This window comes from Rissa tridactyla, chromosome 1 (assembly GCF_028500815.1).
Source record: "Rissa tridactyla isolate bRisTri1 chromosome 1, bRisTri1.patW.cur.20221130, whole genome shotgun sequence".
Taxonomy (NCBI): Eukaryota; Metazoa; Chordata; class Aves; order Charadriiformes; family Laridae; genus Rissa; species Rissa tridactyla.
In genome coordinates, this window is record NC_071466.1 from 178,869,488 (window position 1) to 178,887,130 (window position 17,643).

The 17,643-nt window shown below is 39.7% G+C and overlaps 1 protein-coding gene across 2 annotated transcripts in view; it reads right to left on the reverse strand.

The window, feature by feature from the left end:
• TRHDE (thyrotropin releasing hormone degrading enzyme) overlaps nt 1-17,643 on the reverse strand; it is a 232,588-nt gene that overhangs the window by 65,058 nt on the left and 149,887 nt on the right. For both annotated transcript variants that reach the window (XM_054188180.1, XM_054188179.1), the window contains one exon: nt 1,066-1,154. In XM_054188180.1, coding sequence (XP_054044155.1) covers nt 1,066-1,154 — 89 coding nt within the window. The remainder of the gene's footprint in view (nt 1-1,065; nt 1,155-17,643) is intronic.

The window sequence follows — 17,643 nt, forward strand, 5'->3', positions numbered from 1 at the left end:
ATCGGGGCAAAGAAACACATGCCTTATGCCACTAGAAAGTTGGGATACTCAGATTCCCACCAGTCCTACACCATTCATTTCTAGTCCTGTCGGCTGATAAGCTGTACTTGACTATTATCTTTTAGTGACATATAAAAGAGAAAAAAAGGAAAAAACCACAGGCTCACAAAGGTTTGACTCTTTCCTCTCTCCAGTTAGATTTCTATCAGAGGGAAATCTCTATGCCCTTCTAATTTTACAAGAAGGGGTCAGTTCTCCCTCTACAGCCCATGTGTTGAGAGGATGCATGGATCCTTCTTTTCCCTTCCATATAACAATTCTATTCAAGTCTCCACACTTCTTTCCTCACTCTCTTCAATTCCAGTGAACTGCTAAAGAAAATAGAGAAATATTTAATGAAATTTCTATGGTGGGATTCCTTTGGGGTGATGAAAACTCACTGGTATCTAGCCCTAGCTGCCCTCAGGATGATAACTATTATGACCATGTAGGAACTGAGGAGGGAGAAAATACGTAGTAAGCAGAATAATGCACTTTTGAGGTCCATCATCTGGTCATCTAATAGAGAAAAGAAATACTTTGATAGATCAATAAGGAAACTTTTTTAATGACAGTAATAATTTCTTAGTCCTGGTTCAGACTAGAGATTGGAGTTAAAAATGCCAGAATTCTAAATACTTTGCATTTACTAAGTCATATTCATCAGATGCTTTACTATAAAAATATTACATTTAACTTTCACCAATCAATAAAGCGAATTGCATTCATCAATGATTTGATATGTGTTGCTAAATATAAAATACTTAGCACTTAGGTACACATTTCTATGTAAAAGCTTTTCATTATACTGACTAACTTCTGCGATAATTATAAATCTTGCTTGCTGCTCATCCTTCATTCCTCCTCCCTCCCTTCCCAACTCTCCTTTTTTTGTAATTCATTTCAAGTAGCTAAAACTGGGTGCAGAGCAACTAAACAGTTATCTAGGATCAATTCCAAAGAAACAGTTGAGGAAAACACAAGTATGCTTTATGAGATTCCACTGGGAGGAAAGTTTATTTTTACCTGATTTGTTAGACACCCATATAATTGCCTCTGATGAGATGTGGCTCGTATTTCCTACTGCAATTGTTAATGGAATCTGCCACAAGTAGCTGCAAGACAAAGGAGGGGGAATCTAAGAACAAAAATACTGAACTGATTCTTCTCACAGCAATCAGGGATCATGTCAAAGAAATCAAAACACAATTTCAGTAGCAGTGTAAAGATGTGGATTCTAACAAGTTACTTTGAATTTGAAATGCATTTGCTATTAGCAGTAAAACAATGAAAAAGTCATTCATCTTAAGAAAAACTAAATTATATTTCACATTTTTCACACACTATCATCATATGAGGACTTTGTTGCAAGGCTTTCCTAATTTAACAAAATGATTCACAAAAGAGGAAATAATGATTTCCCATAGAAAGAAGAACACTTTTTTACACTTAGTTAGAAAAAGACAACCTCCAGGTAAAACATGCTTTGATTTATAGGGACTCCAAAGTTTAAAAACAACATATTCTTCTACCAACTTCTTAAAAAGCTATGATGGGCTTTCATAACTCCTGGTTTATAAAAACAAAACAAATGGGATGGATCTCCATTTCTTTGCACCATTTATTACCACTTACGTGTATGCAAACTGGACAAAACAAGCTACATGTGGATTTGGAGATATGCTGTTGTTGATCAGACCTCAACTTCCTTATAGGGTATCACAAACTGTTTCTCCTTTGAAATAAATGTTGTCATTTACCTAAGACTTCTATAACATTTTTATCGCAATAAACAAAAATTGACTATAGGAAGTCAATCTTTTGGGGAAGAGATGGAAAGGATGAATTCCTGTGTCTCTTCATGATCACCTCTATTCCCGAACTCTCAGAAGTATCATTCCACAGCCAGTGAAAGAACAGGCATTCCCTCCCAGGCTTGCCATCTCATTTTGTACACCAGTCAAGGGGGAGCACTCAGTAATGGCAGAGTACATGTGCATTTAAGCAAGGCAGCTTGCTAAGAGAATGGTCCCAACTCAGATATCACCGTCTGCTATACTTAGATACCAATTAGGTGTATCATTTTAGACTGATTGCATTAAAATGGTGCAAGGATGAGTGTGGGCAAGTTCTTGATGTCTCCATCAGCTTCCCTCCTGCTAGTACCCAGCACTGCAAAACTAGCCTATGGCACCATAAACATTAGGTTTGCTCTTTTCCACTTACCCAGAAGCCTGTTCCACTGAACTACAAACACCACGTCAATGTGCCACAACTGCCGTTGATGCGTGCTGGCTTGCAAGCGTTATGCCTGGGAACACGCCTGCCGTTCGGCACTGGAAAACCACGGGGATCACACATCACGCACCACTGAATTCCCCCTGCGCCAGTTCAGTGAGAAACGGTAGGCTACTGCAGTAATTTCTGTTCTCTGCTACTCTCAGATTTCATCAATAAGACAAGGATTATTTGATTCTATTATTTCAAAGGCCAGATCCAGCAAATGCCTCCATATGAGTAACTCTGTGCACTTGACATCAAGGTGCTGAGAGCAGCCCCACTCCAGGGGGTCTGGCTTCTGGGGCTCAGGGTCGATGCGATGTCCCAGCCCGGCCTCATCACCGTGGACTTGTCTGGGGATCCAGAGTTCAGGCTCAAACTGGCTGCTGGGGGAGGGAGAGATCCCTGCCCCGCCGGCCCTGCTGCCATGCTCGGCTCCCCACCCCTTGGCAAAGAGCCCCCCGACATGCACAGGGGTTTGCAGCGCTCAGAACAGAACTGCATGTGCCGGGAAACACTTGTCCATACAGCAGTGACTCAGCGGAGAGGGGGAGATATTTGGAAAACTGTATGGCTAAAAGAGCTATGAGTGACACTAGAAAGAAAACATGGCATTTATTGCCATATGGGAGAAGAAAAAGGGTCCCATGTGATTTTCGGTGCTCTGAATCTTGGTATCATGACACACTGGGAAAATTATTAGATCTACTCACGCAGTGAAGACACGTTCCACATGAGCATGTGTTCTGGCAGACACTTTGCATAATTAAGCTGTGGCATCTAAAGATGCTACTGCCTTTATCAGTCTGCCCAGACCTTGTGCTGGATGTTACCACCCTTCGCAGCACAGCCAGCAGAAAAGGATGCCCACCAGTGCCTTAGCTTCTCCACTTCCCAGTTGGGTCATCACGCAAAGCTACCTTCTTTGTTGGCTTAACTAGTACTCTGGACTGTGAACTAGAGTAATGAGGTGAAAACGTGTATTGTGTCCTACTGCTTCTGCTACAGCAGTAATAACTTCTGGGTTTGACAGGTGAGGGCAGTCAGGAGATGCTGTGAAGCGATGCATCGGAGAATATTCACTACTCTCTTAAATACCTTATAGCTTGCTAGACACCCACCACTGTTTTAGAGTCTGTCCAAAAAACCTTCTAGGAAAGATACTATCTTTAAAAATATATCCAGTTCTAAATACTCAGCTCTCCAGAATGAAAAAGATGCTGGCAAGCTGTGATCGAGAAAATTGAGGCAAAATTAAGCACAAAGCTCATATATTATTTGAAAGCACAGGAAGAACTGCATTTGCATGGTATTTTTATGACTTTTATGATTTTTGAGATCAACTCCTACTGAAAAAGTTATACTGCAAAATAAAAGATACTGAGAGCTGCCTATGTAGCTTATTTAAACACATATATAAACATACAAATATAAGTGTATGAACATATACATGGAAACTTGTTATTTTGAGAAGGAACTTCATGAAAAGATATTCTGTACATTGCAATGTCTATACAGAGAAGAATTCTATATTACTTTATATTATTATTTTATGTTACCTCCAATTAAGGTAAATCCCATTGAAAAAAAGGACAGAACCTTCTCTGAAAGGTGACCTAGATGTGGAACAGGAGTCATGTAAGCTACCCATCCTCAGAAAGCACGTGTGGATTCAGTTGGGAAGATTAGTACTGGTAGATTTAACTTTTATCTCCCCAAGACAAAAGACCTACTGATGTTCTCAGCACTCTCCAGAATCTCCAAATCTCATCCTCTTGGTTATTGGTTTACCAGGTGAACCACAGATTTCCTTTTAATAGACCTCTCCAGAAACCCATTTTTCCTGCTTGTACTGCTGCTGTTCTGTGGATGTTTATCCGCTTTCCCCTTCCAAACCTCTTCATCCTCAGTGAAACTTCTGCTGCTGTTGCAGAAGATGACATGGCTAACTTTTTTGTCTGTATGGGAGGAAGATATATCTGGCTCACCTTTCAAGAATTTTTGTTAGGATGACTTCTCCTACACAACATTTCCGAGTGATCCGTATGGCCTGTGTTCTCCAGGTGTGACTAGGAAGAAGCAAACGTTTTTGTGCTTTTCTATCACACTCTTCTACTTTACAGAGAAAAGAGGAAGAGAGCCCACTTGCCTGTTTTCCTCCTACTTTGTCTGGGAGTAGTGCACATCTTTTATTTATTCTTTATACATTGGGAGCACATATGCTCTCTGTATGTATTTGACCAGGGAAAGGAGCATTCTGTTCCACCTGGCCATCTGCTGCCCGCTGCGAAAAACCAGTTGCAGTGAAAATAAGAATCCAGCACTGAGGGCCCAGTGACTAGGGCAGCAGGACTGGAAACAACCCATTTGGTTCTCCTGCCCTCAGGAATATGTCTGCAGGAATCAGATGCCTGTTCAGGTAGCACTGGGTGAAACGGAGCTAACAAACTACACATCCAATGTGCCTGAGATGACACTGAACTTCAGAGGGATCTTCACATTATGTCCCTCTGGATACAAACCTGATCACCTTAACAGGGAACTAAAGCCAGACCACTTAATTGTGGGGAAACTAAGGGGTGTTTCAGGAATTAAAAGAAACCAGAGGATAAGGAGGAGAGACATCTAAAATTGGAACAGACATGGTAAATATGAACTGCGCTGTACGCAACATTGTTCAGTCTCAAAGAGATGTAGGAAATGTCTTAAAGAGATGTAGGAAATGTCTTGAAGACATGTAGGAAAAAGGGGATCTTGTTGAAAGGTAGTACAAATAAGCCTTTTCCTGTTGATTTACAAGTGAGAAACTGTTAATGTGAAATAGTTAAATTTAGGTTGACTTGCACAATTAAAGGGAACATTTTGGTGATTTTTTTTTTTTTTTTTTTTGCTAGCACCACTTTAATGTGTAATACTGAAGTGTGTTAACATCTCCATTCCGCTTGGAGAATAATCAGAGGGATTTGTTTGATGAAGTAAAACAATCTTGCATCTGCCAAGGTACGTGCAATACTAGAAACTAGCTAATTATGCTCTGACTGGATTATATAGATTTTTTTTGTCTTGAGCATTACAGAATGACTACATAGCCAGTATTAGTGTACTTTATTTCACTCAGAAAATTATCATGTTTGTGATGAGTACTTGCTTGTGCCTTGACTTCCAACAAATAAGAACTGATATCCCTTCACAGGCAAATTCCACAACCATAAAGTATTAAGCAAACACGATGCCTCACACTTCTGTCTCTGGTGAACAGTAATGTTGTATCAACACCGGATTTTCAGTGGAACAATTAGTTGCTTCTTTGTAAAGAGCTATGCAGTGCCAAAAAAGGGCAGTAGATTATTTCCTCTGCTGACAAAACAAAGATCTCAGGTCATTAAAAAGGAAAATGCAAGTTTCCTGGAGTTTCAGAATCTGCACCCCTTTTCAACTGCTTTTTCACGTTAATGAATGTTTTTGCTGAGATTGAAGCCCATACGTTTTCAAGGTTCATCCTCCCAGTAACTATAATGTGCCAAGCTTCCACCCTCTGCCTCTAGTGAATACCATGTTCCTCCAGTGAAATTTCACCTTTCTCCATGGATTCAAATCTAAACAAAGAAGTTCAGCTACTCCTAGTCATTATTCACAGAACAATGAAGATACCTGTTCAATATTCATAAGTTTATTATCCTTGGCTGCATTATAAAGAGTATACAAGTAATGGGATTGCTTCATGTAAAGTGACAGAACATCTGCATCTAAAATACCACAGCAGAACTTAGCTGCCCTGCTTTTTGAATGGGAGAGGACGTGAACAACCACATCCCTCTCTATATCCTCTGCTTTTACAGACCTCTGGATTAAAGACTCCTAATCTATCCTGCTGTTCGTTATACAGAAATTGTACTTAATCCTTCTTATTGGCCACCTCTATATTTTTTCTATCTGTTATACTCTTTTCTAGGTTAGAAAGCCAGACCTGCCCTCCGTGCTTTGAAGGCAGGTCTACCATGGATTAGAAGTGGAATAATTATTTTCTCTTCTATACTCTTGATATTTTTTATACACTCCTTTCCTACTAATCCCTACTGTTCTATTTACTTGGTTGACTGCGTCTGGACACTGAGCTTATGTTTACAGAAAATTACCTACCATAACTTCAAGATATCTTTCCTGAGAGAAAACCGTTTCTTCAGAACCCAACACTAAGCAACTAAGTTAGAGCTGTCTTCCCCACATATACCACCTTTGCATTTATCAACATTAATCTTCATCAGTCATTTTATCACCAAGTCAACCAGCATTAAAGGATACTTCTGTAATCTTAGTGATTACCTTTTGGTTTTACTAACCTCACAAAACTCCTATGACCAGAAAACTCTGTTACCTCACTCTTCCATGCCCTTTATCACATCATTGAATAGGAAAAACTTCAGCACAGGTTTCTCAAGAATTTAATGGGTTATCAACCTCCACTGAGAAATTAAACCAATTAATTTCTCCCTTTTTGCTTGTATTTCATAAGTGAGATCTTCCCTCTTATCCCAGTACAGATTATCTTCGTTAGGAATTGTTAACGAGGAAGCCGGACCTCCAAAAATTCATAAAGAACAGTTAAAATGACGAGGCTAGATACATCTAGATATAGAAGACATCTATTTATAGTCTTTGATTATATACCTAGCTAGAAAATCAAAGGAGAACCACGACAAGGTAGACGAACAGAACAATGTACCGACTTTAGAAAAAAATATATTTTTTTTAGTACAGCTAACAGCAGAAGAATAAGGTGCAAAATTAAAATGCTATGCACAAAAGCAAATTAACTGATCTGCCTATTAGCAGGATATAAGAAGCATAATTAATTTAAAGTGTAGTGGGAATCATGAACTTAAATCACAGAATGATTTAGGTGGGAAGGGACCTAAGGAGATCCAATCCTCTGCTCAAATGTGCTAACAGCACAGGAAAACAGAGTTTCATTGTAGGTAGAACATGAGATCAGAGGAGGATACACAGGCTGTATGTTCAGTGGTATCACACGAAGTCAATAAAGTCAAATGTGGTAAATGATTTGCTATCTGATTTTTTTCCTAATCCTTACCCGTGCAAAGCATCTACAGAATTACTTTCATAACAGCTGAATACCAAAAGCTGTATGCACCTTCCAACAGCTTACTTGGCTGAGAAATGAAACTGTGAGTTGTCTAAATTATTCCTGGTTGGAAAAACAGAACTAACGTATCTTCCATCAGCTGGCATTGGTGAAATCTCAGCCATCGCTCTTCTATGACTTAGCTTCTCTGGGCTAAATTCAATTGTGCAAACTGATGTCAAATGAGCTGCCGTTGGGTACTTGAGACATCTGTCAGGGCCTGAAAGATACGGCACAGCACCTACGGATGCTCCCGCCCATGTAGAGGCAGCACAAGGTCACGCTCGATACCTGAGGGCACCTCCAATGGCACCAGTCACCTGTGCAAACAACTAAATGAGCCTCTCCATCCACTTGATGTTAACAACAATACATTCCACAATTCCCAAGGAAACTTTTTCATTTCTAACTGAAAAAGGCAAATTTTCAAAACCAAGCTGCTCATAAGAAAGAGAAGACTTCAGCACAGATTTTCAACTATAATACTTAAAACAGGCACTGCTGAAACATTTTATAACTACTATTTAAATAAAAACTTCCAGTTTGCTGATTCAAAATGAATTTCGGCTTGAAATACAAGTTAATTGAAGGGAGAAGTTAAAATGATTGAAACTGAAATGTAAGGTACTGAAATTATGAAATTGAAATGAATGTTCTAAACCATTTTTCCCCAATTTTTTGCTTTGATTTTTGTCCTGATTCAGTACAGGGAAATGTTTTGATATGCTGAAAATTTCTGTGGGATGGGAATCCATTTCTTGCTCATCTGTAACGCTTACTAATCTTTGTAAAGTATTTTGAGAACATAACTATCTGAGACTTCGTATCACTGAAGGATACGATTAAAGCTATTTAACATGGAGATAAAGTGAGGCATAAAAATAATTTAAGAGTAGAAAGGATAAAAAGAAAATCCAAGAGTAAAACTGACTAGTTAAGACACCTGGCTCCTTGTTTTAACCACCAGAACTTAATATCCAAAACGCCAACTCTGTCTCCTTAGTTGAAATCTGGTGCATCCAGAATGGCTGAAGCTCAGAAACAGGGACGAAGGACTCCTTGGCATTAGTTTTCCATTCCCGCATCTCCAGATGGAGAACCCTGAAATTTCATGTACACAGAGATATATGCTCGTGTGAGTAGTGCCGAGTCTGAGAAGACAACACTTTCCTGGTGTGGCTCTTGCCAACAGTGACGACTCCTTGATTAGGGATATTTCTTACCAAGGGAATACCAAATATCTGACAGGGATATTTCTTACCAAGGGAATACCTTGCTACAAGCTGTCCGCATAAACTCATGTTGTTGGGATTTCAGAGACAAAAGAACATGAAAGCAAAGTAATGAGAAAATATGACCTTTTGGAAAGTAAGTCAGTCTTACAGAACAAAATGAAAGCTAAGAATTAAAGATTTATATTTTTCCTTCAGTTGCATACTTGGCTGATCTACAGAGCCATATACAAATAGTGGCTGGTGAAAGAAGTATTTAGCTGCTTGGCTGCAAAAGTTTCTGGCTAATAACCTTAAAGCCTATTATAAAATAAAGGGCACAGAAAGTTGGTAACTAAAGGATAGTGTGAAGTTCGGACATTAAATCAGCATAGCAGGAAGAGAGCAGAGATCTCTCATTTCTTCTCCTTGCTGAGACAACTGCAATTTCTGTTAGCAAGGAAAAAAGAAGGCCTTTGTTTTCAGTGAATTTTGAACATTAAGATAGTGGAAGGTTCAAAGATAAATTGTTAACGGAAAACCTAAAAGTGTACTCAACTAATCTACAGAGTTACAAATATTGTTGCTGTGATACCTGGAAGAATTTATTCCTAGGTTGACAGCACAAGTAGACATCATAAGGTGGTGAGTGGGAAACAAGCGGAAGCTGTTGAACAGCACAACAGCTTTAGAGCTTCCTGCTATGGAAAGAGATTGTAAGTGAAGCAGAACTCAGCAGTACCAGGGTAAAATTTCATAAGCCACGCTTTCCAGACACATTGTGTTGGGAAAGATAATTTATAAGCATCATAGAGATCTTCCCAGGTTATTATATAGTATAGTATCTCATTCAGTAAAGAGTGCTTCAAGTTCCAGGGAAGCTCATGTGAATACCATAGCAAATCACACACTTTTACTGTGATTCTATAGAGTGTTAGTTCTGTTTAATAGATAAGGAGCTGACAATATATTCATGTTGTGAATCTCATTTTCACAAGACTGAAGAATGCAGAGATTTCATTAGATTTAATATGTGCCGGCAAAGTGATTGTAGGCTGTACCCAGAGGCACAACACAACAGAAGAAGATGTTAATTCCAGCTCTCACACCTCCTACACTGAGCCAGGGTGTCAAGGGATTCTTTGTACCCTGCCAGCACAGAAGATGGCAGATAGGAAGGGAAGATTTCACTGACTTTGTAGCAAAGACAAATACAAGATGAAAAATGGATAAAGGAGAGACCAACTGAGCTCAGCCTGGAACATGTTCACTGGCCTAAGGTTGGGATTCTGAGGTTCCAGGTGTTCTACCCTCGCACAAAACTAACAGACTGGCCAACAAGAAGAAGGTAAGCCAAGACAAAAAAAAGGACACTGTTACTAACAAACACATGATTACATGACTAATTAGAAAAAGATTGCAAAAAAAAAAAAGGGTTGTGGAAGTGTTTACTCCAAGATTATCCTGGACTATGCTGGGCAGAGGCATTTCCAGCCCCTTTAGAAAAGCAAGGTAAGAATTTGGACTGGTGGACTCTGTGAATTAAAGACAGTGTTCCAGCACAGTTTTTAGGGGATTGTAACTGACTGCAAGACAGACTGTATTTTTTTCACCTGTGATTCCAGACATAATTAAGTTAGGGTGCCATGTAATACACATGCAGCTTTGTCCAAGCAGGTAACAAAACTGCAACTGAGGTACACGTTACTCAGAAACTAATGGTCTTCATGTTACCATCTACAGCCAACACTGTCAAAGCCTCACTGAGCTTTTTGTATCAGTTTCTTCTTTCTCACTAATGCCTCACCTATGAAGGAATTCAACGTTTTAGTCAGAGCAACCTACCATGCAAAACAAACCAACGGGGTCAGCTCTTGATAGATGCTGCCAGGCAGGGAATGGCTGGACCACCTGGTGGATCTGAATGGGCTCCATGTCTGAGGTGTCAGTTTTTGAAGAGTATTGCAAGCTTTTAATAGAAGTGAACTTAATAGATGCCTCATAGATGAGCAGAAATTAATTTGTAGAGCAGTCTTGCCTTTCAACCACTAAGATTTGTCTACTTTGAGGTTTTCAAAGGTTCTGATCAGATATGTAGTTGGCCCACCTAATACATACTTCAGAGGGAAGCAAAACTTGGTGATTTGGAAGGCATTTGGAATTGTGGGCCTATTATAATTTTTGAATACAAATTAGACTTAGCTGCATACATGGAGGAAACTATGGATAATCCTTATACTTTGGAGAAATATTTAGAATTGCATGAGAGGGTGACTCGGAAGCTTATAGTCTACTCTTGAAAGATGCTAGCACATCTGAGATTACTTGCTTCTGATGGTAATCCTCTTTATTTGCAGCTCTGCCTCAATACAGCTGCTAATTTTATATATTTGTCTATTATGGATGCTTTCATTTCGAAACTCATGTTAAAAAACGCTATCATATTGTTATATTCTAAAATAAAGGTTGATAGTTACTTCTAAGAGTCACTATTTATAGGATAGATCACGGATTGTTTGGGTTTTTGCTGTATAAGGATCAAAACACAAAGATAGGGAGGGAAAAATATTTTCAATGCCAATACTGTATTGCTGGAATGTATTTTAGAGGTATGCATTTTAATACAATCATTGACACTGTAATTCATCTGTAGTCAGAATAGTGATTAACATGTTTAACAGCAATGTATTACAGATGCAGATTTTGTTGTTTTCCTTTACTCTGCCATAGCCCTAATTCTTTCTGAATTTTACAAGAATCTTTGAAACAATTTTCAGCAATAAGTAATTCCTAGAGCTGAAATAAGGAAAACAATTTATATTCTTCAGGAATTCCCTTACCAATGCAACCAAACCACAAAGTCCCAGACACAAGAAAAGGCTTCAGTGCTGTAACTGCAGACTAGCATGAAAGGGCCCCTGTGTGGCCCTCTGCTGTGGGACTGCCTTAAGATGACAGTATGCATATGCTGTTAGAAAACAGCTGTATGTCTTCAGCCATCCCTTATAAACCCCGCTCTTCTTTGGTCTGACTGCTTTTTTAAGGGTGGACACAAGGTAATTCAAATGAGTTAATTTGAATTAAATTACCCAATTTGAAAAGAAAAAAAATTGCATTGTCTGATAATATAATATTATCTGATTACTAAATCTTCTACAAAGTTCTGTGTAATTTTAGATTAATGTTTTATACCAAAATAAATTATAAATGAAGTGGTTAGAAATATGATGGGGCTCTTTAAAATTGACTCATGTCAGTGTCAGTGCTAGCAGAGTACCTTCCTAAATTTAGAAAAATATTGTGGGCAAAGAACAAATACTACAAATTCTTTGTCAGTACATGCTTTCTCCTCCCTGCCTAACATTACCTTTTTACACTAAAGCACAAAAGGCTTCATTTTCGAAAGTGACAAGCAATTTTGGGTGCTGAGTCAGAGATGGATAGAAAGAAGGTGGGTTTAAGCACTGTTAAGTGTCTTTCCTAACAGCTGCCTCTTTACACTCCAATAAGGGCCCTTAATCTCTCCTGCATCCTCTGTTCCATCTTGCACCAGCACAAAACGTCCTTCCAGAATTGCACATGTAGTGCTGACCATGCAAACCCCACCTCCAGGTTGTCCTTTACCCATGAGCATGGTCCCTTGACTACAGAGTTCAGGTCTGAGTTTCATCTGACATAATTCAGAGTGGAAGGATGCGTTATGAGCTAAGGAGGGACACCCCCCCCCCCAGTAGGAACAAGAGTAGCATTTTAGCTCTGCCTACAAACCTCCATTATGTTCTCAGAGACTTAGTGCCAAGCATTTTTCAGTGTATTCCAATGTTTGGTTCTGATTTTTTGTCAGAATACTATGAACTTAAGCAAAATCAAAATATAATTCCTATGATAGTTTCTCCTTCCTCAGTAAACTTTCCTAAGAGTCCCTCATCAAAATATCTTCTCCATAAAACCTGAGATTCTACTATTGACCGTCAAGGCTCCCATACAGAGATAAAGAAAAAAATCCAGCATTAGCAACATAAGAAAGCAAAAGGAAGAAGAGGTTAAAAAAGAAAGCATGTTAGTACTTTCAATCTCTGATCTACAATGGGGAATCCACTTCTCTGATTTTTACAATGCCAATAAAATATGACATTTATCCACCTTCATCCATTCCATTACCCTTGTCTCTGCCAAATGCTGCTTGGGATTTCCCCAATCTGCTCTTTACTTCAACTAAAGCCCCCATCTCAACCGCCTTCTCTATTTCACTGCTTCTCCATATTTCCTTATTCCAGCTACACAATTTTAATGGTCCCAGATCCGGCTCATATCTGCACCCTTCCACACGGCGTTCCCTTTCCCTCCCCTTGCATGTCAGGCAGCCCTGACAGCAGCACTGCAGCCCTGAGTCTCCTCTTCGCCTCCCCACCTCGCTCTGAATTAAAACACAGTGCTGCCCTCAAGTACATGCTCCTTCCCTCACCCTGAAACGGATTTAATTAATGTGAGTTAATTAACTAGGTTGGGTATCTCAATCCTGAGAAGTAGTATTAGCAAATAAGATGAGGAAAATGACACAGTCCGCGGTGATAATAAAATGCAGCAGCAGCTTTTCCCTGTCAGCCTAACTTCTGTCAGGATACGAGTGCTGCCACCGCACAGGAAGCAATGACACAATACAGCAATTTTGTCTTCTTTAGCATTCTGCAAATTCTAACACTGACAGTTGCCCATGTCCTGCACACCAGAGCATCCTGGGTGTTTGCCTAGTGGGAAGCATTTCTTGCAAACAGAAGCTGTGAAATGGTTTCGGAAATAAAGTGTTAAATTAAAACTGGCATTTCCAAGATCTTTGCTAGCAGCAAAACCTTGCTGAAGAGACATCGGCAAAGAAATGTGCAGGAACAAATTTTAAGAGCACTTCCCATTCTGATTGAATAATAATGCAACACTCAGAAAAGCCCCTAAAAAATAAAAAGGCAAGACAAAAGACTGGGGACTCTCCAGTGGATTCTACAGCAAAAATACCCTATTGTGGCAGGCAGTGCGCGGCACGAGTATTGGGCTGGCAAACACCAGCACCCAACAGCAAAGGCATCCTCCCGCGCACGCCCGAGGCAGGGCTGGCTTCCTCCAGGTCACTCGCAGAAGCAGCTCTTCCTCCTGTTCGTTTGGAGGAGCAGCAATCTGCACAGCACTGTCCCCTCTCAGGCCGCTGGGGTTAAGGACCATCCCTATACCCACTGAAGGACAAAATCTACTGGTGCCATAGAGCTGTCCTCTACTAAACACCGGTGTTCATGTAAAGAGAAGGAGCTCCCCACACTTTCTCACTCTTCTGCAAGAACAAGTTTTTTCAAGTCCTTGCTTGACCAGCAAAAAACCTGGTTAAATCAATATCTGGCTGTGTTCACGCACAGTTCTGTGCTTCACTAAGGATTCTTGGTTTTTTAATCTTGTTCCTGATAATTCCATTTCCTCTGTGCCTAATATCAGTACCTTCCTCTCCTGAAGCCCACTCCCTTCATCATTATTATAGCTGATACAGAGGCACTCAGGACAGTCAAGACGAACCAGGGTACCACATCCACTCCCCAGGCAGCAGCACAGAAGTTGCTTCTAGGAAAAACGCTGATATAAGTGTAATCTTTCAGGTATAGCAAAGATGAAAGGCATAACAAGAAAACACTCAAAGGACATGAGGAAATGGAAGATTAGAGGATATTTCCCACAGACAGGGAGGTAAATGAGTACTTCTTTTTCTATTTATATTTTGTTAGCCCTTTTTCCTCAGCTCATGGAATATTTGTCCATATTATGGCTCTTTTTATTATACAATTAATAGTACATATGCTCCATTATTCCATGACTGCTCTAAGAAGATCTCAAAGATACTTATCTGCATTCCCCTTGTGCTCCTAACACTTTGGTTTGTGTTTAACCAGCCCCTCAGCTGATAAGTGGACAGAGTAAGTTCCCCATCGCTGCTCAAGTGATAATGCCATACAAATAAGTAAGAATACACATGGCAATATTCAAACACGGCTATGCTTTCACTATACAAATAATTATCAGTAAAGGGACAAGCACAGCCCTTTTTCCACAAAGCCTGAATAAATGAGCTTTGTGTAGGGAATTCAGAAGAGACTAGAAGGGAAATAAATTCTGCAGTTAACCATTCATCTTGGAGTGGAGCGACGGCTCAGCAGCTCTGCTGCCCGTTGTAAGGCCTTTCAGTTGTCGTAATTACTACATGGTGTTAGACCCACGAGTCTGTACAGCTCTAGTTTTGCTGGTCATGTCCCTGGCTTGCACCGTTCAACTGAATTCTCCCTAGTCCAACCACACCGAGAAAGGCACCGAGGATCACCACTCTGCAGTACATATGAATACCCTGTCTGTATCCTGATTTGTACCTCTTCCTTTTCTCTCTTTTCTCACAGCTAGCTGTGTTCAACGTCTAGCAAGACGTTTCCCTTTAGGATATTATCATGAACAAGCAAAGATTAGCTACAGAAACTGTGCGTATGATAAGAACACTATGCAAGTGAATATTACCTCAGCAACATGACCTTAATTATTTTGATAACATTGGAACGGTTATTTCTCCGCTTTTGAAGAGACAAGGCTCAGTGTATTTTTAGAAGGCAAAACTTATACCCACAACCAGAAAGCTTTGGTCTGCTCTTCAATACAGTATATAAAAGGTTTATGGATTTCATCAAAACTGATTAGTTTATTGTCTAGACCACAGATTATTTTTCATAAGATTTCTTGTCATATCTGTGAGCCATTCTTGTAATGATGGATGAGACTGGTGCCTTAAAATCATCATTTTCTCTGTCAGCGGGGAAACCCACTGAACCTTGTCAGATGGAATATCACCTCATCCCCTGTAGCCTTATAATATAAGGGCATAATCCGTTCTCACAGGGGTATACAGGAGTCCAGGACTGAACGTACACATAACTAAAGGATTGTTATTTGAGGGAAGAATATGAATTATACGGTTATTACAGGAGTTTTAAACTTTTGCTTGGATAAGCTGAAATTGCTACTGAAACATTGTACCAACCACAGGCTTTGACATTCAAATCAAAGCCCAGTGATTTGGGCCCTTCTGAGGAATGGCGTTGCTAGAAACAGCGTCTGTCATTGTTAGTTTTATTCTCTCATAAAATGAGAAGTATGGATCATGTAAAGGCGTAAGTGTCAAGTAAAATCTATGCTCCGTTTGTGAAGAAACGGAATTGTATACCTTCTGTAATTTCATGCCAAATGTTAGAGCCTAGCACGCCATACAGTCAATTCCACACACACAAATAAATCACAGTTTATATATGTATGGCCCTTGAAACACATTTTTCTGCAGTTATAGAGAGACAAGTAGCCCAACTGTACACGAGGTGGGAAAACCAACTATACGTAATCATGCTCTTCTGCAGTAGAATTAAAGACGCTTATAGTAATGGACTAGGCAGAACTAGGACTAAACCACTGCCAAAGGTATCAACAATTTTCACTTTTTCCATTTATCACGTAGAAAAATCTGCTTGCTGCTTCTATATTCCTCTATATGATTTCAGAGAGAAAAATTAAATATGCTGCTTCACATTTCATTTTCAACAGTTAATTGCTGCATAAATACATAGCATAAAGAAAAGCACAGACATTTCATAAAACTAGAACGATTATGAAATATTCAGTTGCTTCTTTATTTGCATTTCTTATGCAGCAGACAGATCTGAAAGACCTACTCTGAAGTGACTCTTTCTAAAGGAAGGCAAAGTTAAATTTGTCTAGAGAGGGTCTGAACCAGAAGTTTAAACTCCTCATCACTTTGAAGGCAATAGAACTGACTTTTATTGCTGTGCCATGCCAAACTACAGCCCCACCTCTGGATAACTAAACACAATGTGGCAGATGGATGCTTTAAGAGCCTTCCCCAGAGCCTTCCAGTGCATATTGTGTTGTCTGTTTAGATGATAAACTCCTGGAAAGGCCTGGACTGGTACATTTTTCTGTGTTTTGTGCAGCTCTACTATTTATGGTGTTTAAAATGATCATCACGATTAATCCATAGATAAACCACCCTAAGGAAGCCAATGTCGCCTGCTCTGCAAGAGCAGGGCCTCAAACGTGGCATAAATACCATTTGCTCCCCGTTATTTACAGTGTCTATTATGGTTCCCCAGGGAGCCATGCGTCCAATGCCTAATTCATGGGTCATGAAGGGGAGATGAGCGCCGACTTTATTGGACTGTGAATTAGGCCACTGATATGTAACACCCCCAAAGCCTGCAGGCTGACATTATATATGTGTGTGTATATATATATATACACATATATATATACACACTTCTGTGCCTCCCCCAACTTCTACCTGTGCTATTAGGCTGCCGCTGAACCAGCCAGTAAACCCTTGCCAACTACCTGACCAAAACCACCTGCAGAATCGGCCAGGGCACTGCACTTCGTAATAGCACTGAACGTTCATCAACGTGCTGTTTCCATTCCAGTTATCAAGCCCCTTTGGGTACTTGTAGAAAAACTGGCCCCTTTGTATCATGTCATACAATTGTGGAGTAGCGTATCATGAACTACCAGATGACACCACATCAATGTGACTTTCCCTGTCTACTGCTTTCACAATAATTGAAGCAATAGTGACTTTTCCTATGAAAAAAAACAAACAAACAAACAAACAGCACAAAACCCATGAATAATATCTAGGTCATTGCTGGCAGAAAGATTAAATTTATTTTCAGAATGTCATTCTTGTTTTTCTACTTAATTTGATAGTACGAAAGGGAGTTTAATGATACAGAGCCATTGTGCCTATCAAGCCACATGTGCCTGTGGGCAGTGCACCAACAGATTGCATGGTCATTGTTAGAACAATCTAGACACTAATTTATAACTAACCCATAGGACTTTAATATAAATTGGTGGGTGGTATTTGAAAGGTGAATGGCATAGCCAGATTTC